The sequence below is a fragment of the Odontesthes bonariensis genome, chromosome 14 (assembly GCF_027942865.1).
Source record: "Odontesthes bonariensis isolate fOdoBon6 chromosome 14, fOdoBon6.hap1, whole genome shotgun sequence".
In the NCBI taxonomy this organism is placed as follows: domain Eukaryota; kingdom Metazoa; phylum Chordata; class Actinopteri; order Atheriniformes; family Atherinopsidae; genus Odontesthes; species Odontesthes bonariensis.
In genome coordinates, this window is record NC_134519.1 from 18,550,186 (window position 1) to 18,575,913 (window position 25,728).

General features: G+C 43.3%; 1 protein-coding gene across 1 annotated transcript in view; it reads right to left on the reverse strand.

The window, feature by feature from the left end:
• Positions 1–24,943, reverse strand: part of phlpp1 (PH domain and leucine rich repeat protein phosphatase 1) — a 47,355-nt gene extending 22,412 nt beyond the window's left edge. Inside the window, exon 1 of the mRNA XM_075483301.1 lies at positions 22,992–24,943. Coding sequence (XP_075339416.1) covers positions 22,992–24,612 — 1,621 coding nt within the window. The 5' untranslated portion in view covers positions 24,613–24,943. The remainder of the gene's footprint in view (positions 1–22,991) is intronic.
• Between the last annotated feature and the right edge of the window lie 785 nt (positions 24,944–25,728).

Consider the following 25,728-nt stretch of genomic DNA (forward strand, 5'->3'; position numbering starts at 1 on the left):
AGCCCTCTGACATGGATGTGGGATGGCCGGATAGAGACACACTTTTCCCTCTGGCCATGGGAATGTGCTGTGGAGGAAACAGCAAGATGGGTGGGAATCCCACGTGAGCATCCTGTTTACAGGGGAGGGCCAGAGAACTGCAGGGTCTGTCTGTAACCCTGCAATAGGGGAAGGAAATTCTAAGAGACATTTGCCATATCCCAATGCGTGAACCATACGTAGGCCACCTACGTAAGAAATATTTTGAGCAGCGAAGATGTTACTCATGGTGGTCAGTCATCCCATAATCTATGGGGAATGCTTAAGATGTGAAATTAAAAATAGTTCAGGCCTGCAAGGTGGGTGTGTTCATGTGCCAGTCTATTCCTAGACTTACACTTTGAAGGAGCAGGAGTACTACAGCGTGAGTGTCTGTGTATTGTAGCTGCAGATAGTTTCCTTCCTTCCTATCCCCTAGGCTCAGGAAATAACAGTTTCCCCTCCACACTGGGCTCCAATACCCATGTGTGTGCAACCCTGCTGCTTTAACACAAACATAAATACACATACACTCAGAGCATCAATAAGCATCTCTCATTACTATAACCGTAACAAAGAAAGAGATTTGGTGTCGTTAGTATTAAATACCTAATATCTACTAACACATATGTACAAACAAATATGAAGAATAAACAGTCTCAGGGGCCACAAACTCTCCTGTGTCTGTCTGTGGTTATTTTCTCGCATTACTTTCCTTGAATGGTGAAAAGCACAATCTGGGATCCACATGCAAACAAACAGAGACCCACCAAGAACAACTAAATCAGCGACAAAACACTCCGTTAGGAGCTAAAATAACCAATGTGGTTGATTTCATAAGGTGGAAATATATAATAGTATAATTTTACAAACAATGACTGTAAATGTGTCATAAATGGACTGCACTCTACCACATTCAGAGTATAAGCACCCATTGATCAAGATGCTTTATAAACCAGCTAACCCCCCCAGCCCAATAACACAATATATAAACAATATATAGTTTCATTAATAAGGATTTTTGGAGCACCCATTCAGGGAACAAAGTAGCCTTTTGCTAAACGTTCACTTTTTTTTTTTTTTTAAGTATTTTTTTGGGGCTTTTTATGCCTTTAATGAGAGGACAGTTGGAGAGAGACAGGAAGCAGGGGGCAGAGAGAGGGGGAAGACATGCAGCAAAGGGCCGCTCGGTGCGGGACTCAATTCAATTCAAATTCAATTCAAAAATACTTTATTTATCCCAGAGGGAAATTAAATGTTGATGTAGCTCAATTAAATCAAGGAGTTATTATAGATGCTGATGGCTGTGGGCAGGAAAGATTTCCTGTAGCGGTCCGTTTTGCATCCAAACTGAAGAAGCCTTTGACTGAAGAGACTCTGTTTTCCGATAACAGTCTCATGGAGAGGATGTTCATGGTTGTCCATAATTCTCTTGATTTTATGCAAAATCCTTCTTTGCATTATTGTCTCCAGAGGTTCCACAGTCGTCCCCAGAACAGAACCAGCCTTCCTTATCAGGTTGTTGAGTCTTTTTAGGTCCCTGGTTCTGATGCTGCTGCCCCAACAGATGACGCAAGAGGAAATGACGCTCTCAACAACAGACTTGTAGAATATCTGCAACATCTTGTTGCAAACCTTGAAGGACCTTAGCTTCCTCAAGAAGTACAGTCTGCTCTGTCCTTTCTTGTAGATGACTTCACTGTTGTGTCTCCAGTCCAGTCTGTTGTCCACATGAACACCAAGGTATTTATATTCCTCAACCACCTCCACTTCTTCTCCCATGATGGAAACAGGGTTTGATCTGACCCTGTTTCTCCTGAAATCTACAATCATCTCCTTTGTTTTGTTAACATTCAAGATGAGATGATTGTTCCCACACCATGCCACAAAGCGGTCCACCAGCTCTCTGTACTCAGCTTCTTGTCCATCTCTGATACACCCGACAACTGCAGAGTCATCTGAATATTTCTGTAGATGACAGGAGTCTGACTTGTACTGGAAGTCTGAAGTGTACAGAGTGAAAAGGAATGGTGAGAGTACAGTCCCCTGTGGTGCTCCTGTGCTGCTGATCACCTGGTTAGACACACAATTCTTCAGTCTGACAAACTGTGGTCTGTTTGTCAGGTAGTCATTAATCCAGGTGATTGTTGAGGCCTCCACCTGAGTCTTCTGGAGTTTCAGACGAAGCAGATCAGGCTGGATTGTGTTAAATGCACTGGAGAAATCAAAGAACATGATCCTCACAGTGCTGCCTGCTTTGTCCAGATGACAGTGGGTTTGTTGAAGCAGGTGTATGATAGCGTCTTCAACTCCAACTCCATGGCGATAAGCAAACTGCAGGGGGTCCTGATATGTGCTGGTTTGCTTACACAGGTGGGTCAACAGGAGTCTCTCCAGGACCTTCATGATGTGGGATGTCAGGGCAACAGGTCTGTAGTCATTGATGTCTGAACGGTGAGTTTTCTTTGGTACCGGAACCAGACAGGATGTCTTCCACAACAGTGGTACCTTCTCTTGGGTCAAGCTAAGGTTGAAAAGGTGTTGCAGAATCCCACAGAGCTGCTCTGCACAGGCCTTCAGGACTCGGGGGCTGACACCATCTGGACCTGCAGCCTTGTTCCTGTTCAGTCTCTCCAACTGCCTCTTCACCTGACCTCTAGAAACAGAAAAGTGGGAGGGGGAGGCAAAGGGGACAGCAGCATCTCCTGATTGGGTTGAAGACAAACTAGTGGAAGCAGAAGAATCCATGACTGAGGTGGAGGTGGAGATGTTACAGGAAAGCTGTGGGTCAGAGGAGGGTGGGATGTCTCTTTGGCTGGGAACAGGAGGGGAGGATGGTGAGCTTGTTCCTGAACTGAACCTGTTGAAGAATGTGTTCAGCTCATTTGCTCTGTCCAGACTTCCATCCATCCGATCCTCCCTCTGCTTGAGGCCTGTGATCTTCTTCATTCCTGACCACACATCTCTGATATTGTTCCTCTGCAGTTTACTCTCAAGCTTCTTTCTATACACCTCCTTGCTCTCTCTGATCTTGACTTTGAGCTGCTTCTGTATACTCCTCAGTAACTCCCTGTCTCGCTCCCTAAAGGCTCTTTTTTTCCTTGTTCAATAGTTCCTTTAGCTCACTGGTGATCCAGGGTTTGTTATTAGGGAAGCATCTCACTGTTCTGGTGGGGATGGTGTTGTCCACACAGAAGTTTATATAGTCAGTCACACACTCAGTCATGGCATTAATGTCCTCTCCATGTGGCTTACAAAGAGAAATCCAATCGGTTGCATCAAAACAACCCTGTAAGGCTTCTTCAGCTTCATGTGACCACTTTCTAACAGTCCTTTTTGTGACAGGTAGTCTCTGGACAAGGGGTTTATATGCTGAACAGAGAAAAACAAGGTTGTGATCTGATTTACCCAGGGGAGGTCTTGATTTGGAAATGTATGAATCCTTGACATTTGTGTAAAACAAATCCAATGTCTTGTTTTCTCTGGTAGAGCAGCTGACAAACTGTTGAAAAGTTGGCAGTGTAGCAGAGAGTGAGGCATGATTAAAATCACCAGATATTGCCACAAAAGAATTGGGGTGTTGTGTCTGTATCTGAGCAACAATGGAACTGATGACATCACATGCAGTGTCGGCAACAGCTGAGGGTGGAATGTAAACAGCCACCAAAACAACACTGGTGAACTCTCTTGGCAAATAATATGGACGAAAACCTACTGCCAATAGTTCAATGTCAGGACTGCAGAGACGACTCTTCACAGTAACATGTCCTGGGTGACACCATCTGTTGTTGACAAGCACTGCCAATCCACCCCCTTTCCTTTTCCTGCTACTCTTTAAATCTCGATCTGCTCGTACAGTCAGGAAGCCCGGCAGAGAGACGCTGGAGTCGGGGATATGATCCTGCAGCCATGTCTCAGTAAAACACATAATGCTACATTCCCGATATTCTTGCTGAGTCCTGGTCAAGGCTAGAAGTTCATCCAACTTGTTAGCTAACGATCTTACATTGCCCATGATGACGGATGGCAGAGATGGTTTGAACTTCTTCTTTCTTTCTCTCCTCTTTGCTCCTGCTCTGCATCCACGACGCCTCCTTTTCAATTCCAGTGGGATTTCTGGCTTCAGTTGTCAAATTATTTCTGCTTTTCCAATGTTAATCAGCTGCTCCCTGTTGTAAACCACCCTGTTGCTATGGTTATGCATCATAACAAAAGAGCAAAATATACAAAAGTATTGGGAAAAATCAATCCAGCTGCACAGCATCCAAGGCAGGAAGGAACAGTTGTCCAAAAAATGCAATTTCTTCCAAGAAATAACAGGAATGAAATTTAGAAAAAAGAATAAATCTCAATGTGAGGTACAGAGCTACTCCAACGTGCTGCCACCCTCAGCAGCGCATTCTAGAACTGGGGCCAGCTGCAGTGAGGACTGTAGCCTCTGTACATGGGGCGGCTGCTTAACCCACTACACCACCGACCGCCCCAAACGTTCACTTTTTAACCTTAAAAAGTCTTAATCCAAACCAAACATTAAAAAAAGGCATGAAAGGTCTATGACATCTATTAAAAGTCGAGTTGCACAGTAGGAAAAATGAGCAAACACATGTGTAACAGCTGTTTTTTCTAATTTTATTTACCCCAAAACAACCACATGGACACGAGAGAAACGATCCCTGGCTGTTTAACATCAGTGATATTATTTGTGCCACAATAACTGGCTGCCAGATGCCCTGCCGTTGCCGCTTTGATTCCTCACTGCTGGTAATCAGCACCTAAGACTTCTTAATCCATCTTTTATTTAACAGATTAAACACTTCTTTCCTCTGGATCTTCTCAGTACTATCAACAACATACATGTGGATGATGACAATGCGCTGCTAAATACAACCTGACATTGGCACACCTCCACTTCAGGACTGGGCATGCCACACCATAGAGCATCAATGACCCACATAAATCTCATCAGAACATGAGCATGCGTAGACGCACAATTGTTTTTGTTTTTTTATAAAGGCAATGCCAGATGTGTCGTACCGGATTGCAAGACTTACAAATGCTTCTGAATTCTCACTGGGGCAGCATCTTTAAAAACTGGATCTATGACAATCTAAAGCTTTTTCTTCTCAAATAAGGTGTTGCTGATGAAATAAAAAATAAACAAAGATTATTTTTATAAAGAACAAACTGGAGTTGAGGGAAGTTGTTGGCGAAAAAAAAATAAAGAAAGCTATATATCAAACTCAGTAAGGCCAGATGCTTACGCTGTGACACAAATAGCTGCACTGTCCTGGTTGATAACACCCACACGCCCCACGTACACATATGTGCACATGCAATGTCAAAATGCATTCACTTTACAGTGTTTTAAGGCCACACTGACTTAGATCTGACCAACCATGCCATTCCTTCATTTATTTTCGCATCACTCCTCTTTCTCTTCTGATGTCTCTGTGACTTGGAAGTTAAAACTAAGATCCTAAGTGACAGGCCTTGTTAAGCCAACTGCCCTGCAGCGGTTGCCAAGCCTTGCTCGAAGGTGGCAAAGGCCACCTCGGGTGACAGGCCACTCGCTGCACTCACTCAAGTGCTCCACATTTACTCTCGCATTGCATTTCATTTCTCTGAACCTTTCATGTATGTGCATGTGCTGAACTGAGGATCGGTGGCATTGACAAACAGAAAAGTAACAAGTTTCTGTAATAAGTGACTCTTAATTAGTAGCTTCTTAATACTACAAGCCTTCTTGAAAAAGCCCCAGATGTTCTCACACAAACTGGTCTAGTCGGAAAGTAAGACGGGGCTGGCTCGTCCTCAGGGACCAAGGATGTGCTGATGTGTGAAATGTATCAAGCTGTACTTTGTGTAAAAGTGATAAGAAGATGAGGTACATTTGCATGGGATATAAGTGAGATGTTCCTGCATTATCGCAGCGTGACACCTTTCCACAAGCGCTTACACGTGTCTGTGTTCTTCCTTTGGAATGTGCTCGGCTTGTATATGCTGGGCTGCAATCTTGGCTTAACACTTGAAAAATACAAGACCTATGTTTTAGTATTTTGGCTTCCAGGAAGGCATCGTTAAACAGTTTCTTCAGCAGTCAAAATATCATACAAGGACAAAACTGGAAAGTGTTTAAGATGGTTTCATGTTGTGTGAAGAAGTTAGCCAAAATGCTAGACTTACAGGCCTTTGGTCCAGACCTACACAAAACTAAAGATAATCTGCCTCGGCTTCACCTGTTTGTTGTGTTCAGTGATGAAAAGCTTTAAGCATGCCAAGATGGTAAACCACACAAACATTAAGAATTGCCTAGTGTGCTCATTTAAGAGCTCACAATTTAAATTTGGTGATGTAGAAGTTTGCCGAGGTGCCTCATGTTACATTCTGCCACTTTAAGGCGGGGATTGGCACGCTAAGCAACATGGACCACTGTGGTGGTAGAAATACACAAAGCCAGTAAAAACAAGGAAAATATTTCAAGACAGAAAAATAATAGTGACAAATTCAGATTTTGATGCCAATATTCTAAAATCATGAACCCTACCCATTTAAAATAGGGACCCCTTCCAGAAAAGTCCAGTCTGCCCTGATTGGTCAGTGAGAGGCAGTAGCTTGTTTTTTGAGGTATGCAAAACATTTTTGTGCAAATGTGTTGCATGGCCATGCAGATAAGTGAGGAAGGAGATGCCTGGATAACAAATGAGGCGTTTCAGAGAGTTCAGGAGTATTATCTTCTGTGAAGGGGAAATAATGTAAACTGGCTATGGCAGACACCTGAATGGTTGAAAAATTTGGCAAACTTTGAAAAATGTGTAAGAAAAGCCAGAGGAGAGTTTACACAAAACAATATCATGCACACATTTTACAACACTCCCACAATACTCCATAGACTTAAACTGATGGACAGTTTGTTGAGGAGGTTTTTCTAGGTTAGGTTTCTTCGGTCAACCACTGCGTAAAAAAAACATTCTAAATTAAAAAAAAAAAAAACTGCTAACACTGAAATCAACAGTGATTACTGACATCTCAACAACTAGAAATTCAAGAGTGCTCCCAGTACTACATGGAATAGCTTAATGCTCTTATTGCTACTCTCCGCCATCAGACACTGAACATCCTTCTGCTTCATCAGCAAAGGTCGGAGGATATACCCCACCCCACTCTCCAATATTAAAGAGGAGGGCCACGGAGACATGGGCCACGAAAAAAGTATGTTTTTCATCCTTCTCTCTTAAGAGAATAGATCATCAAATGATGAAAGCTCATCTCTTTTAAGTATGTCATCACAAAGGCAGACGCTATAGAAAACATCCTCTCTCAGTCCAGTGAAACAACCCTGATTCCAAATGAGGTCACAGCCTACAGTATCTTTCCTTTCACAGCATTATTACCCTCTGCCCTGAGGGAAAAAGGAAGTAAATAGCTCTCTGCTATTCAAGGCATTGTACTGTTCAAGTTATCAGGCCATCACATTATCACTGACAACCAGTAGGGGCATTTAGGGAGGCATAATGACACAGGGATTACCTCATGGAGTATTTGTGGTGTATTTAAGGCTTAATTATCATGATTATTATTTTGTTCTTGTTTTTCCTCAAACTTGGCCCACTTGCACACTAACTTGCAATTCTGTACATCTAATTTCGAACTGAAGTTAGAGCACAGTTGCAGAAACTCAATCCAGCCGGCCACGTCATGTCAACCTGATGCAAATTCAAGTTTATCGGCTGAAACAGAAGCAGATGCAAATGCTGTTAAAATGTGCAATCATAGGTCTTATGTCTCATAAAAATCATATAAGTCTTCCATGACTCTCTAAATAACCAACTTATGTGGCCTTAAGCAGAAAAAGTAACAGCATTAACCATCAGCAACCTCATCCATCACATCAACCTCTGCACTGTGAACATGATGCTTCAACGTGTTATTGGAACAAAAGCCGCTAAAAAAAATAAACTCAGATGCAGTGGGCAGAGTAGGGAATTGTGGGAACGAATGCTTTAAAAAAATCATCAGTATTGACATCAATGTGTGAAAAAGGAGATTTTCCCCAAGTGATTCCCTGGCCACTGGATACTGACGTATATAGATGTGTGCTCCCCCTCTCCTGCCTTCTCTCCCCAGCTCCACTCCTGCTGCTGTTATGTAATGAGAGTGTGTTATGAAACCTTGCACTGAAAAACACAGGCCTACTGATCAGCTACCTAAGAGCTCACAGACACACAAGGACTCTGGGGATTGTTTCATAGCCCTTTGTTTGTGTGCAGCATAATGCAAATGCCGTACACGGTGTGTCTGCATGAAAATGTGCTCCAAATGAATTGAATGCATGGGAGTAAATCTGAATATGATTGCAAGAATGAGAAAATGTAAAGCAGTCCCAGATGGATTAGTTAGTATGTTTGTGTGTATTCAAATAAAACATAAAACATGCTACAGAGGAAATAATGAGAGGCCATCATGGTTGTTGGAGCAGCAGCATAAACAGTGGGAGCTATGCAGGCCGGTTCACAGAGATAAAAAGGGATCTACTATCTGCACACAATAGAAGGCAAAAGAAAACAAGATGAGGTCATGCCATGGCTGAGATGAAGATGAGGGAAAAATAAGGCACAGAAAGGTATGAAGTATGATCAGTCTGAAGACAAATAGCTACAGTCACAACCTGTCACCTGAGGCAGAGATAATCATGAGGAAAAAAAGTACAATCAGCCTGTGTGAGCTAATCTCAGTCAGCTTTATCCTTGCACGTGGCATGAAACAGACAAAACACCACTTCCTCTTAGACTGCTACAACTGGAAGCATACATAACAATGTAACACTATATATAAATGGTCATTACTCTGCTAACGTCTTCCTTTTGTTTTTTGTCTTTTTGCTCTTATCAACTCTGCTGGAGCCATCACACATACTCTCAGATTTCTCGGAGTACAGTAGTTTTCATATTTTGCGGTCTTAAACTGCTTGTCTTTTTATGTACTGCTTCCAATAGTACGGCCACTTAAATATCATTTACTTAGATACTGACCAAAAACAAGACGGCCCACTCAAAAATAACCTCCTGTGTCTGTGTCACGTCGTATTGCCGGCGATTCTCCCCTTTAGGACAGTATTGGCAGGTTCAGGATATGTTCAGTTCAGTCAAAAAATGTTTTAAATAATCGCAGTTTCTCGCTAATTATTTCACCCCATTGTTCTGAAATCTTCTGAACACTGTCAACGCAGCTTGTCATGCGTCATCTGTGTGTGTAGAGGATCTCTGGTTTGCTGCCCCCAGTGACAGATAAACGTGTCATTTTATTATGAAATCTGGGGTAATCTCATAAATTAACATAATGACAGAACCGATGTTGTTCTAAATGGCGGTCAGAAGGGAAAATAAGCAAAACGATATGATTGATATTGTAAAATGCTTTGATTATCCTCGAAAAATGGCAGGCAGAGGGACAGAGAATGACCGAGCAAGCTTTCAAAGAGGACCTTAAATGACAAACTGTCTTGCTAATTTAATAGTCATCCTTTTTTCTGTTATTTTGCTAAAGATCAGAAAAGTCTTTGAAGTCACTTCCACTTGGAGTGAGTGTCTCTATATCTTGTCGGTGAAGGGCTAGATGCATTTACCATCAAAAGCTCAAATTATTTTGGCGTGATACTAAGAAAATGCATGAACAGCTGGCTCACTGGCGTAGAAGACGATGGCTGTTGAATGTCGGGAAATAATAAATTATCAGCAGGTCATGAGCGTGTGAGACACAAACAGGAGATTGCACTTTCACACACAGGATGAGGCAAGCCTGCACACGTGCCAACTGAGTTACTGCTTTGTGATAGTAAACAGGCAGGAGAGCTGTGGTGTCCAGTTATGTAATGTGTCTGTTTTACTTCCTTGCTCACACACACCCACCCACACACACTTACATAGGTTGTGATTGGAAAAGTTTTTAACTGTGTGTGAGTGTGTACATATTTCAATGTTTAACGGGGCTAGAAAGCTCTCAGCAGTAATGCATTTCTTCATTTTTCCAACTTATCTTTCTCCGTAAACACTCTCTGGAGTGTATATCAACAGGCTTTACTACCTCAAGCTGCCATCCACACTATCGTCTACTCGCCCCTAATATTCGCCTGTTCAGACTTAAAGTTTTTCTGGCTTTATGCGTTGGTCTTTGTAGGCTGGGAGCCACCATTCCGAGCCCAGCTTACCCAATATCACACCTCTACAAAGTCCATCCAGCTTAAGTGTCCTCACGTAGATCAAAAAGGCCTCCAACCACCTCCAAGAGGGAAAGAGGACGATGAAAGAATTTTCAAAAAGAGAGACAGACAATTCCCCACACTGAATGGCTTTTCTGAACTCACAGGTTCTTTCCCAGCTCCAGACGGGCTCACCCAGTCCTGGCCCCTCCCACAGACCTCAGCAGTGTGTACTCAGCACAACCTGTGCCATCATGCCCAAGGATACACCGCTGACAGCTACAGGTCATTGCAGTACAGACACAGGGTGGCACACATTCATGAATGATGCAGCTCTTGCCTTTAGTCGAACAGCTCTCTTGCTAACACATGACACGAGGACACATATTCAGGATTGCGCACTGGCCAGGCATTCACAAAGACAAAAAGGCAGATAGCAAACAACATAAGCGTCTGCATGGAGGAGACTTCAAACCCGATGTGAGCAGTGGCATGCATCCACACTTTTACACTTTGTACATCAATTATGTTTCATCGCTCCACCACACCACATGGACTCCGATCATAAACAGGGCAGATGGAAAACAAGGACTATAGGTTCACACCTGTTCTCCATAATTCTTTGGAATTCCAGGTTGATATGAAAACAATTAGCCAATAAAACAAAGTATGCATCAGGAAGAATGAAAAACATTTTTGCTTGTCATGTTAATCCTTGAAAGTGTCGTATTGGACTTTCATAAAGTTAAGGAGTTTACAAGACACATTTCAAATGTGACTTACATCCATTCATTATCGCTTCCCAGGTTAGGGCAGATCTTGTTTTCCTGGACAGACCAGTCCATCCAACAGCTAACACAGAGAACCATTTACAAACACTCCTGTGGCCATGTAGGAATCACTACTGACCTAACATGCATATCTCCTAAATACAGGGATTTTGTTATAAAACTGGTTAGTTGTTTTCTTAGACTATAGACTTTCCTAAACTCCCAAGAGCAAAAAAGACACAGATCTATTGTTAAAAGCTGAGTGCACATAATCAAAAGTTCTAGCTTCTTGAATCAGAGAATTCCAAACAGTTTTAAATCAAGAACTGATTGTGGATTGCTGAACGGGCAAAAAAAAAAAATCAATGCAAAAACACCAGGAGCTGCAGCGGTTGTCCTACTGTCAGATGATTGGTGGTCCAATCCCCAGCAATTGCTCCTCACTTGTGAGTCGAGAGTCTACTAAATTAATGTTACGTAATGTCAATCTTTTCGCAATTTCACAAACCAAAAATGATTGATAATAAACAAAATGTTTTCACTGCAGAACGTTACTTACAGAAATCTCTCTCCCCAGACACACGTGTTATCTTTTCACTTAGGACACTGGTTGCTCATCAGCAGCATCACTGTGTCGCTTCAGCCTCCACATTTTGTCACTCAGCAGTTGCTAATAGCCTGTATACAGCACCAAGCCGTCTCTGCGGCATTCTACAGAACACAGCTTTGAAAAAGTGCAAGGCCTGATACTATACGGTGGCTTAAAGAGGGTGAGAAAGAGCGGGGGAATGAGATATTATAATCTTAAGCACTGTACAATAACAGTCTTCCAGACACAGAGGTTTAGACTTACCCACCTAGTATTCAACACCCCTGGGAAGAGCATCAAGGGAGGGTGAAATCTGAGAGCGAGGGATGACGGGAGAGTAGCGATAAGAAGCAGGCTGACAACACCTCTCTCTAAAACCGAGGCTAAAGAGGCAAGATGAGTTTGCTAATTGGTAAGACGCTGAAGGTTTGATGTAGTGCAAAAAGGTTACCGCTGACTGTGGCAGGGAGCTCACGCATGAGCTCACACATCTCTGTGTGCATGTTTATGTCAATGATTAATTAGCTTGCAGGAACTCCCACGTTTGTCACCCTGGGCTTCCCTGTTCGTTTGTACCACTGCATTAATAATGTCTGAGACTAATGGAAATGAATAAAGGGGACATTTCAAATTCAGTGCTCATCAGTGCCCAAACCTTTTTTCTCTCCCCCCCAGACAATCACAATAATTGCCCTTTTCCTAAAATTGGGGTGATGGTAAACACTGCCAAAGTGTATTCTTCAATAAACTGGACAGAATATTATCTCTAACTACACAGCAGATGTTGGATTTAATGTCACGGAAGCACAGCTCCAAATTGTTCCAAAATGACGATCAATTATTTCTTTAAATATCACATTAACTGCGGCAGAAATTATTATCACGTGTGAACCTGTCTGGGGAGTAGAAATTATTATAGAAAATTATCCTTTGTATTTCGGCTATACCCTCCAGTAGGGTTATACTGACTGATTATTAAAAGAGATGCATGAAGGCCGGAAATAATGGAAATTAGAGAGAGCAAATTTAAAGGTTACGAACAAGAAAAAAAAGAAAAATTCTGCCAATTATCACATTGTTGCACTACCGTGTCTCTGTGACTTCGGTTGATTTTCTGATCAGGATAATAAGCCCAGTTACTTATTTCTGTATTGTCAAACATATGCGTCATACAGCTCGAAAGGAGAAGCTCCCTCTATGCAACACTGAATCCAAGATGAATTTGAGCTAAAATCTACTGATAATGCTGTTAAAAAGAATATAAAAAATTGACAGACGCAAAAGAACCTCTCGGCAACCTCCCCCACGCTTATTTAACAGAGCTATATTTTCTAAAGATATGTTTTCTCGTCATACTTTCGTGTCATAAAGATTGTGTGTCTGTCTGTACATGTCAGTAATTCAGTCAACGTACAATGTCCCGATAAATCAAAGACGGAGGCTTCGACAGGTCCGCAGAAGGAGCAGGGTCACAGATCTACAGATCAAAGCTGGAAACGATGTAAGATTGGACTTTAAAAAGACTCATTTCCTTGCACTGACATCGTTAGCCATCTTTCCTGTACGGGGAAATAACTTCAAGTGTTGGCAAAAGAAAATCAATTCTGCTTTTGTATATTCATTCACAACATCAATTATTGGAATTATCAAACCATTATTCATTTTGAAAGAGTATAGAATTAAGTAGGGCTGCAATATCGACTTTATATTTAACATGTTAAAACAGCCAACCGAGGTAAAGTTTTGTGCGATAAAGGACGAAATGTTTTTGAAAAGATGACAGCGATAATCACAGTGAAGAGATGTGATTTTATGAGCTGTGTGCAGTGAGCATGTGCTACCAATCATAGAGTAGACGGATTCCTGAGTAGAGGAAAAGCAGATTTAAGTAGGCGGCAGCGACGTTTTCATAGATGCAGTAGGAGAATAGCACTGGAGTGAGCAAGGGACTGGGTGAATACCAGAGCAGTGTATTGTACTGTAAAAATCACACAGAGCACGTGCAGGACTGGTGAGATGAACATAATGCCGGACGGACTGAAAACTGCAGCCTGCTTGAGGCTTCTGTCTGAACTCGTTTAGCTCATGAACGAGGAGATGAAAGTGAAGCATCTGTGCCATCTGATCACAGAAGCACACCAAGTTGACATGTTGCTACTAAGGCTTTCACAGAAATTTTAGTTTGCGACTGACTGTTATACAAATAACAAAAAAAGTCTTCCATCTATTTATTTCATGCCACTTCTGTGGCATAGGTCTAATCATAGTTTATTAATATGTGTGGGCTTTATGATGAGAGGCGCCATCTGTTGAGGTTAAACATTGGAACAGATATTTTCTTTCATCTTTCAGGCCCAAAGGCAGATATAACAAGTTAAGCGCCAAACAATTATTGCCATTAAAACACAGCAAAGGAAGGGTGCAGAACCAGATGAAAGGAGGGCCATACATTGGAAAATTCAGTGGAAATGGCAATGTGACATTTCTGTTTAGATTAATCGAAATAACTAATGATTGTGCAAAATATTCCACTCGAACGACCTCAATCAGGAGATTATGAAGTAACTGAGTTCTGACCATTCACTGCAAGTGAAATATGAGGACAATTCAACAGAGCGAAAGGCAACTTAATAATATACACAACACAAATCAACGGCACTGTGACAATGCATGCTGCCACTTGCAGCTTGCCAACAAATCTGGTCTCATCCATCATAATGCATTATGCATGATGCCAGAACGCTGTCTTTACAAGTGCAGTATGTGGTGACAATGAGAGAATGTTTCATCCCCGATTGATTAGCCTCTAATTCACAATGCAATAGAGTTAAACCGCCTTTAGTTTCTCATTTTCCCACAGGGTGGGCCGCAGAGCACAGACGGCACAGACACCCCCCCACCCCCAAACACCATTCATTATCAAAAGCTATTAATGACTCTTAAAGCTTAATCAAATCTGGCATAGACCCACTGGGATGTTGCAGGCATACAAGTTGTTTTTGGACTCTTTACAGTAAAGACATCCAAAGACTGGTTGTCCTTTGATTGGGAAAATGTACAGTAATAAATGTACTGACACAAGGGAAGAGCATAAGCAAGATAATCAATGACTGTTATTATTTGTAATCCCGACGACTTTTTATCGCTGCATTAACAGAGCATCTGGGGTAAATGAAAGGGAAGCAGTCCATGAGGACAGCATCTACATATACAGTTGTCCTTTAATCCTACCAAAGGACTAGCCATTAAGTAATCAGACCCCAGATTTGTTTAGGGCTACAATCAGTTCAATTCAGTTCAGATGAGAGAAAAGAGAATGAGGCAAAAGTAGGGCTTTACCGCCAGAAGAGCTAAATGAGAGAGGGAGAGAGAGCACAAGAATCAAAGGGCTGAGCTCTCTCGATGATGCAGATCGAGAGATCGAGGGAATGAATGAGATTGAGATTGAGGCACATTCCCCTTGGTCCACGTGTTCACTTCTTTTTTTTTTTTTTTCTTCTCAGTCTCCCTCCTTCCCTTTCCTTTTGTTTTGTTTAAAATTTAACAAGGTCTGGAACAGCGGAGGGCTGAAACGGGCATCCGGGGTGTTTTGGCTCAGCTTCGTGTCACATGCAGGGGCCATGTGAACACAGTGGCACTGAGCGAAAGTGGGGAGGAGGAGGGTGAGGGGGTGCAAGGGTAGCAGGGCAGTGAGAGAGAGTCATGGCGAGACAACTAAAGAGGGGAAAGCCTTTAACCAGAGGTACTGGAAAGCGTTGCAAGGCAGAAAAGTGAGCAGAGTTTAAAAAAAAAAAAAAAAAGTGCATTTACGAAACAAACTCCACTAACAGAGACAGAATGGGGCTGGCCACAGAAGAGTAAGAATCTGCAAGGGTATGAAATCCAAAAGAGAGGCACAAGCTCTGGGAAAGTGACGGGTAACTTCCTGGTACAGCAGGTGACAGCTCAACGTTTTTTTTTTCAGGGATCTGGCGAATTATCAAACTGCAGAGCGAACAGCAAGGGACAAGCAAATTGCCATGTTAATGATTGAGACCAGCAGGAGTGTTGTCTCCCGAGTCTGTCTGGGTTGAAACCGAGCGTTCAGCTTGACAGATCTCAGACACACCGTCGTGATATACACTGACGTGACAATTTAGTAGGCACACCTGTTACTTCAATGCAAAACCATGCAACAGCCCCGCTATAATTCTTATCTTTATTAGGGCTTATGATTGCCCGTTTTTTTTGCATGCGATAAGCTTTTCATTAATCCACTGAATGTGGAGATTAATATGAACACATCTGTAACCAGGTCACAATAAAATACCTTCATGAAAGGGGATACTTTTCTGATACTTCAAATTATTCAAACCTGCAAAAATCTTTTAAGCCACGATAAAACAAGCAGAGGGAAAAAAAAATATGACATTACGTTGTTGTGTAACTAATAAACAGATTGTACATGGTACAGGCTGTACCATGTCAGCTCATTTCCAAGTCTTTATCTTACTCTCACTTGCCAATGGGGAAGTATCACACTTGCACAAGCATTTTTTGAGAGAGGCGAACTTTAAACTGGGTCATTTCCCATCAACCACTCTGACCCTCTTGTAGAGAAAGAGCTCCACCCAAACCTGCGTTATCTAGCTATATCCAGATTAGGCAAACAATGATTTGAGGACAGTCTCCTAACACTTTGAATTCCCCTAACAATGGTGTTTGCAAAACACATAATCTCTGCAGCCTCGCGTTTCCGACGGACACAAAAATGACTCTGTTGGCTCTGATGGCAAAATATTCAATACAAAGCTGCCCCAAAACCAAACCGAATCTTACCTTTTTTTCATTTACTAAGTGAATGTTAAAGGAAAATGAAATGCTATAACACAAAAAGCCAAATGCCCTCTCTTGAGACTCTGGCTTTGTAAAACAAATCAGCGTTTGTACCACCAGTGTGGGGGTATTTAGAAACCTCCCATCCAGGAACTGACACAGTTCTGTCCTGTAAACTAGCAGGCAAGAATGTCTCGTGTTCCCTAATCGGAATTTTTGGGCCTCTGTAATGCTGAGGGTTGCAGATGTTGCCTGGTATTAGGCCGTGCTGCTGCTGATCAAAGCTGCGGATAGTGAGCCCCTGCTGGCTTGTCTCTAATCCTCTCTCATGCATGTGGTCAGAGCTGGAGCTGGAGCTGGTGTTCAGCTCAGGGACAGTGGGCCTACTCTATGACCCGGCTGAAGAAGGGAATCTTTCCACTGCCTTTGCTAGTGGGCACAATCAACTCTGACCCTGCAAAGTTCCCGTGGTGCATTTGGCAAGGGCAGCTTGACAGACAGCTCATAGGCTAGGCTTGTCCCATAAGGCTGGCAGGCAGAAACCACTGCCCATCCCTACCCCCTTTCCCAATTCCCCATCTAAGATATTCCTGCTGGCAGACTGCAGTGACATATCAGACAGACATCACTCAAGACAGCCTAGATTCAGCTGCTTAGCACAAAGCAATGATAACTTCTATTGCATTTTCCCTTTTTACTAACTCCTACAGGGGGTTCAACCCAAACATAACTATATAAGGATGTACATCTATTCACAGGAAAAGCTCTTAAAGTATGCTAGTCCTCTACCTGTTCCTTTTTCACTTTTTAGTATATTTCAAACACAATTCTGACAGCGACCGGTAATTCCTGGAATGAACGGCAATAAGCTAAGGAAAGGTAGAGATACGGGGAAGACAAATGGAAACTGTCAGATGGTGTGAGGGAGGAGGAGACACGAGAAAAGATAGTGAGAAGAGAGGGTGGAGGATCGATCATGACACAAAATTGAGAGAGGGAGGACAATTTCGCGTGAGAGGAGAGAAGGGGAGAGATTTCAGCCAAGAAGGCAATCTATATGAGACAGAAAACAGTTCCCCTGGTTGTAACTGCTACAAACTGAAAGCACCATCCTCTCAACGCCCGCCTCAGTACACACACATGCGCATATCCTCTGAGGCGCAGCTGTCTAGCTGAATGCTGAAGCTGTTGTGGGCACATTTTATTTAAGACCAACTCTGCCTGTGTGGCGCGCATGTGAAGAGAAATACATGAATATATTCTTTAATTGCTCACTTGTCTCTGTGGAACACACAGAAAAAGAAGAAAAAACATCCCACTGACACATGCATATTGGATTTGAGCGTTTCAGCGTAGTGCCTCATTTCAGCAAAACATTATTCCAGGAGGCTTCGGATAGATGACGGGTTGTACTTTATGAGCAAGTTAAACAGATCTCAGTGAAAGTTAGTTTCATGTCAGTCGTAAAAAACATCATTTGAATAACAAAATCCATTCAAAGCAATCCACAGGAGAGGATGCTATCAGGATAATCAGTGGCTGCTAATGGACACAACAAAACATTGACAAACAGTCGCACAGCCTGTTTTCTCTGGCCTTTAAAAACTGTTCTCACAGAAGTGCAAGTCCTAGAGTGGGAGTAATCTGGCGCGCTGACTGTACGAAGAGAGCAGCGTGGCAAAGACAAGACAGAGTGAGTGGTTCTTTGCTTAATAGCTGCCACAGAGCTCGCTGCAGAAAGCCGGGAGCTTCATTAAGCCTTTAAACCCTGCAGAGTCCTTTAAGTCATCACGTCACTGGCCGCCGCCGCCTCCTCAGAGTCCCTAAGGTAGGACTGCAAAGACATAGTTCTAAAGTGAGATGTCACAAAGCTTAGAGTAAATCTGGAATGATCACGGTCTTTTGAAAATGGTAACATCTTCCATCAGCATGGAATATTCACAATTACATTACTAGCAGACAGTTAGCCTGTCATGTATTACTCACGGCTCTTCTGACATTTCCTTTTCCTCTTACGCTTCGGTTGGATGCTCTTATTTTATTGTTTCTTCCTGCCTTCAGAAAATGCTTTAATTTGAAAGAGAATTTTAAGCCGCAAGTCAAAAAAAATTCATATCCACTTTATCCAAGTCAGGGTAGCACGAGATTGTTTTTTATTTCCACTGCAGTACCAAACATTGTCCGTCTATTATGCACGCCAGTAAAATAAAAACATAGTCACATGCTACGTGCGTAGTACACACTTCTGTGATACTCTGTCATTTAAAGATGCTTTGGAGTTTCCCCAGAAACTCAGAGTACTGTTAGCAGTGGAGTTGTGGCTTGATCCCAAAGCAATAAACCAGAGTTGTTGTCTGGATTTTCAAAAGAAAGAAAAAAAAGCACTTCAATAAGAGTGAGCCAATGAGCATCAGATTACAAATACTTTTTTACCACTGCTGCAGAGAAAACGTATGGTATCCTCCTCCCTACGCTGTAATGGCTGTCACCGATGTGCAAAGCTGGAACGATTTGCGAGCAGATAGAGCATTTACTTTTTGTAAAGCCAAAGTCGGTGTCCGAACAATCTCCATTATATCAGTTCTGAGTGAGCAATTCTTCCTGCCAAGTTTCCCTTTTTCTGGCAGACGGTGGGAGCGACGTAGGAATTACTTGAAATTACCTGCAGCAAGCTCACAATATCTGCATCACCGACTCTAATTTTGAGCGGCTCAAGCTATAGAGCTGCATGGAGCTGAGAGGGAATCAATAACTTTGTAGTTGCCAGATAGTTTCAAGCCCTGTCTATGCTGGTGGCCAATGATTTTACTCTTGAAGCGCACCGAATCTCCACATCAACATTTACATTTTGCGGAACACAGTTCCTTCCATGCCAACACACATGACCCTCCCAGTCCCTTAGGTGGAAATATATAGTGAATATTCACCAAAATCAACAGATAATCTGCAATCCCATGTCAACTTTACAGGCGTAAACAATAAGAACACTTAAAGGTAGGGTAAGAGATCCTGGATTTTGAGTCCAGCGAAGCTGCATTTTGAAAATACACAGGTAAAAAGTCCCAACCCTTTTCTTCACTTTTCCCCCGAAGGCACGCCTCTAGAGTACATGAACGCGCACAAGCACGAAGGTGCACGAGCGCTGTTCTGACAGCAAGCATCGATCGTTGCCGTATTTAGTATATGATAACTATATGTTTAATAATGCTAGGTGCTAGCCAAGCTGGCTCTAGTTTAGCTTCCTGCCAAGCTTCTGGACGTTCACGGAGCAGGGTACGCGCACAGGGAGAAGGAGGGGGAGGGAGGAGCAGATTGCAGTTTGATAGACGGCATCAGTATCCAATCATTGTGAACGGTCCGTTCACAATGATTGGATACTGTTTTTCCTAGATTGTACGTTCTAGAGGCCACTAAAACTTTTCATTTTTGTGTCAAAACTTTTAATTAATTGGTTGCAATGGGGGTGTGAAGAGTATTTCAAGCAATATGTAAAAAAATGTTCGAGAAAAAGATCCCCTACCCCGCCTTTAAATGCAACTCAGTCAAGTATAGCTGAACCCAATAATATACATAGAGTTCAATGACTATCTTCTTGAGAATGTTCAAAATCAAAAATGCAGAAGTTCCACGTTAAGTAGTATTATTTTTCAGACTTATCACAAGTACATCTTCTAAAACTCCCCCGAGACACAAAAGGTTCTGGCAGAATCCCTTAAGGTCAAAATGAGAAAAAAAAAAATTCTAAAAGCCAGTGAATGTGACATTGTAGCTACAAAACGATTCATTCAGAAATGTATAAATAAATAAATCTTTTTTTTTTACTCTTTAACTGAGCAACCAAATTACTTCTGCACTTCAACAAACTACATTCAAACAATAAAGATGAAATGTTTGTTTGCAAGAAAGTTTGGATCCCCTTTGTAAAATGGAACATTCTTAATTCTTAATAAACCTGTGATATGAACTTGGAAATAGGATTATCTGGCATGGAATAATCCACATGTCCATTTCAGAAGGGTAAGGGAGCTAAAAAAATAAATGATGTGTGTCGAAGAGCATGCATGAGTGTGTTTACAAAGCTGAGTTGGCTAATAAATCTAAATAATTTAGTCTACTTCGATGGTATCTTTAAGAACTCCTGCTCAAACCCTTTTCTAGAGTTCGTTTCATGTGACTATGCCGTTTTGTCTTCTTGCAAGTTTACAAACACAAATACGCTCCCTCTGGCGAGGCGAATATACAGTAACCATCCAAGCAGGGGGTACTTTCATTACCTGGTGAACTGAGGATCTCCTTTCACCAGAGCAAAAGCCCTGCTACAAAGCCACGCTGACCTGCAGCCTTTACTTTTATGTACCTAGATTCGCAATTAAATCCATGGCTGTGACTCAATGTACAGACAGAAAAACCTCTTTAAACCTCAAGTCTCCTGAGGAAGTGGATTTTTATTTAGAACTGGATCATTTTGGGACTGTCTGCCACAGAATGTACATGTATTGATTAAATAAGTCGATGCTTTTTTTTTTTTTTTCCCTCTTTCTACACAAATTCTAATAAAGCTGGCTGGGCATTACAAGAGACTCTTGTGTGGGCAGCTCTGAAAGGATCACTCATCAGCCTGCCAAAGAGGACAGCGGCCCTTTGATCTAGGCGGCCTTCTGTACATGTGTATGTGTTTGTGTGCCTTGTGCAGCGCGGTGTGTTTTCTCATTTGGCCACAGCAGTCTTTGCACTCAAAGCATGACCTGACCCCTTCAAAGTCAAACTGGTCTCTGCATTGTCTGAAGGATCTGCCATGATGCACCATGGCAACTCCTTAACTTTACAGCCTCTTCACATCATTCTCCTGCTAACCTAATCACGCCGAGTACCTCGTCTGTCAGTCATATAACACGACATTCTGCCTTGCTGACAAACTGAAGCTCTAGGTTACCACTGAAATTGCACAGTGCTTTATCTATTGAGCAGCTAAGCAATAAAACACTGCTTGGATATTGCACTTCCTGCATCAAAGGCCACTCTGCGTGCACAGGCATGCAGACAAAAAGGCCTTTAGAGTGACAGAGGTCTACAGTTGTGGCAGCTGTGCCTTAGAGTCAGCCAGCAAGTCAGCTGAGGCTGGCCCTATCTCCCCTCTCTACCCAGAACAACCATTCAAAGTCAGCTCAACATGTGTCAGCACACTATCCCATCACACCCCCTTCCTCCACTTCCTTCTCAGCAAACGTGCCTGACATTCTGGAGGAGCCAGCGTACATTCCTTGCGTGCCTCCATCGTATAAGGAAACAGCAGAGCCGGCCAGACATGTCACAAGGGCATTAGGACTGCTTTTCCTTTTCCAGTGCGTGTCTGTGCGGGTATCAAAGTATTGTTCATTGTCCTTCCACCTGCTGCTGAATGAGAATTAGGCCTCTTGTGGAGATTGCAGCCTGGGTGTTGAGTGGTGCTCTTGGCTATGGGGGAGCTGGGGGAGGGCTCAGGTGACCACAGTTAAGCTGTCTCACATGGGACGTAGAGGCGTTGCTGCAGCTACATCGCAGCAGACTGCACAGGCTCCTGCAAGGTTAGATTTTTTTTTGGTTTTTTTGTCCTCTAAATACGCACTCATCCACATGAGCCCCTGAGTGAACGCTCATAAAGCTTACCATATGAGTCTCTTTAAATCAAATAATTTTAACAATACCTCGAGCAGTCCAGACTTTTACGAGCACAAAAGGTCCCGAAGCACATGCGATTGTGAATGTGAACACATGAGGCCATTTTTAACTTCCTGCTGAATAACCTCTAGTTCAACACCCCATGGAACAGGAAACTAGTGTCTCTCTTTTCCACACTTTAGACCCTACAGTTGCTCCTCAAACATCCTCACTATGCTCACCTATTTACCACCCTCCAACTGCACTTCCCACTACAGCAGCAGTGCTGGAGGCAGCGGCATGGTGAAGAAAGGGACTTCCTGAGCTATGGAGGAGCACGTTAACCCAGTTTGGCAGGCATTTAGTGTGACATTAGTTGTGCTGGATGCCAATAGGACAGGCACTGCGCAGCATCTCAATGAACAGAATTCACTGAATCCACAGAGAAGGCTTATGGTCCTTCCAGCCATACCGTTCCCACCCCTGTTCTCCATCCAACCACAAAGGCATTCAGCCTTTTCATTTGGATGATAATGGGGCAAAAGCCGGAAAGGGCCCCCATGTCTGACCACCATAAGTTGTGGAGATGGCTTTGTGGCAATGTCATGCGTGTCCACTGAAGCAAAGTGTAATGCTACAGACCCAAAAACAACAGTTAAGGGCGGAACAAGAAAGGGAAATAATAGAAGCCTCTAAATAACTGTAACAACATAACTTACGTGCATCATTCAATAAGGGAAAGCGTGTTAAATGTTATTCTTTTTTAGCAAAAAGGTAACATTTCCTTATATGTTGTATCCTATATCTGCGTAAATGCATGCGTTTCATTATGATACCTGTCAGATATGCAACTACATAAAGGTACGGGACACAAAGGTGCACCGTGTGAAAAAGAGAAGGCCTCGAAATGTTACAAAGTGAGCACACACACTCATCCCAAATCATTTGAACGTGTCATTCCATTTACCTGCATATAAACGTAACAAGGAGCCAATTTCTGTGTTAAGTCCTTCCTCTTGAACTCTCCAAGGGTCCTTAAATCCAAGCTTAAAGAGAAAGTCATTCTGGATCTGCAAAGGCCTCTCATCTGGAGTAAGTCTCCTCACAGCTTCACCGTGCAGCTGAACATACAGTGTGGGGGTGGAATCACAAGACTCTCCATTGTGATGTGCTGTCAGCCCCGATTTTGCAGCACCTTGGCCATAGTCCAGATCTTGAAAGTCAGGTGTATTACCTGCAGAATAGGGTCTTGACAATGAGCCGGCACTACTGCTGGGTGGCAAGCTGCCCAGACTATCTGAGCTGAGTCTGCTCTCTGGTCCCATATTGTTTGTCATGTCATTTAAATGTCCCATGTCGCACTGCTGGTAGCTGGCAGTGACAGCAGCTATGCCATTGGTGCGGTGTCGGGAGATGGAGTCCACGCTTGTACTTGACACAGGACAGTCGAGCTCCAGTTCATCTGAGGAGCTTCCATACATGTCCTGGCCCTCTGTGGCACTATCAAAGGAGGGACTGAGGATGGATGCCTCCGTCCCCAAAATCATATCATCACTGAGGGAGTCCCGGTGCTCACTGAGCCTGGCCCCGGAGCTCAGGTCATCAAATGCACTGCTCTCCACATCTGAGCCAGAGTTTAATCCATAGCTGTCTGTGCCATTTCTGTGCTCTGAATCATCATCATTAGGGGTATCCATGTTGGAGTTTAGGTCTGACAGCGAGCAAGTTATATTGTCCTGTGACTCTGACTCTGGAGTGAAAAGTTTTCCATCAACGTCCTGTTGCTTTTGCCTGTCATCTGCATTATCCATAAGCAGCAGCCTCAACCTGTCACTCGGATGGCTCCTTGATTCCGTAGATTCCAGGAGAGTCGGGTGATTGCCTTTTAAATCCGAGTGTTCTTTCACTTTGCATGGGATATCATTGTATTCATACTTCATATTGCAGTTGCCATTTTGGTCAGTCTTAGAGCTATCTTTACAAAAAATTCGCATAACGGAGCAGGACTTGGAGCTGAGTTTACTCAGTCGGAGCGCCACCTCGCCGGCTGTGGTGTCCATAGTGCAAAGGACCGGCCGGGGATATGAAGGCGTCAGTCTGTCGTGTACATGTATGCAGCCCCGGTGTAGATCTGCTCTCACCCACTCCCGATCAGCGGGCTGCAGCTGCATGTTCTGTCGGTGCTTCAGCAGAGTCTTTCTGTCCAGGCTCCGAGTATGTAGAGACGCAGAGGACAGGGCCGAGCTCATCTTCCCGCTGCAGGCGGCAGTGACAGCTGAGGTGGCTGCAGCTGCGGCGGAGAGGTTCCTCTTCAAGCGCCGCCGTCGCAACAGGAGAGCGCTGGAGTTGCTGGATGAGCCCCGGCCATTAGACGCCACAGCTCGGTTTGACGCACTAGACTCCACCGTAGAGGCAGAATGAGAGAGGCTATTCCCGTTCTTTGCTTCTACGCGGGAGGGTGCCAACTGTCCACCGCCATCACCCGCTGGAGTCCCCCGGGCGACAGACGGTCTGCTGGGCTTCTTCATTAACTTGGTCGCGCCTCCATCCGAAGCTCCATCTTCAGCGACAGCCTGAACACTTTCCATCTCTGCCAATGAAAAGTCCCCCGCTCTAAATAAATAACGGTGCGTACTTGGTTATACCAAAAAGCGCTACATTGAAAAGCCTTAAAACGTGCCCACCGTGATAAGTGTCCGCCAACTGGGCGGTGTTGCCGAGTTATTCCTTTAGTAGTCATTCAACTCTTGCCTTCCTTTCCCGACAGAAGTCTCCTCCGCTGTTCCGAAAAAACATTTTACTGATTAAAATTCGCTGGGAAGAGGCTGGGCGCTAAGAGAGAAATCAGGGCGGAGACGTGGCTGTGCTGCGCGTCCCATTTGGACCAAAATACAGTGCTAGAATATGAAATGAACGTCGGCCGACCTCCTACGCAAATACCGACTGATATATATTCATGAGGAGGACACAAGATGGGGTCGCTAACAACAACGCAGGGGATTGTGGGAGTCGTATGTGTGCCAACAAGCGTACTGTGGTGGCCGCTGTAGGAAGGACACTGTAGGACAAATACATTTCCCAAGAAGCTTTGCTTCGGTTTAGGTCGAGTGAGGCGGTGAACAGACGAGAGGCGTAAACATAGCTCCTATAAAATGTTGGGTGTTGCTGTAGCACGTTCACTTCTATGTGCTCCAATGCTCGAAAGACGTCGCAACCTGTGCACCTGTACAATGAAGAGACTATCACAATGCTAAAACAAGTGCTACACTCGGTCTGAATGGGAATTAACAAGTGTCAGCTGTTGCATTTATGAGAAAACATCATCGTCATTTAGAATTCGGCTTACAAGTCTCCATACACAGCGATTATTTCATTCTAATAAAGCAGCTAAATTCGGCTGTACGGCTAAGTTTAGATTGGCTGTCACTGTCATTACTTTAGACTAGTGGTGACGAGGGAAATAACTTCAGCACCATCTCATCAGGACGCCATTTCACAAGGCCACTCAATGCCGGCTCAGTGTTCGCTCTCAAATTCTATTGTGTCTTTTGCCATCTAGTGGCAGACACAATAGAATACAATAGGTACCAAGTTGGAGCCAACAAAAGCAGAAGAGTGTTGACCTTTAAATTGTTTTTCTAAAACTTGATATATCTGGTAGCCTACTGTTACAGTTTTTTTATTACTAAGTTTTCATATTACAG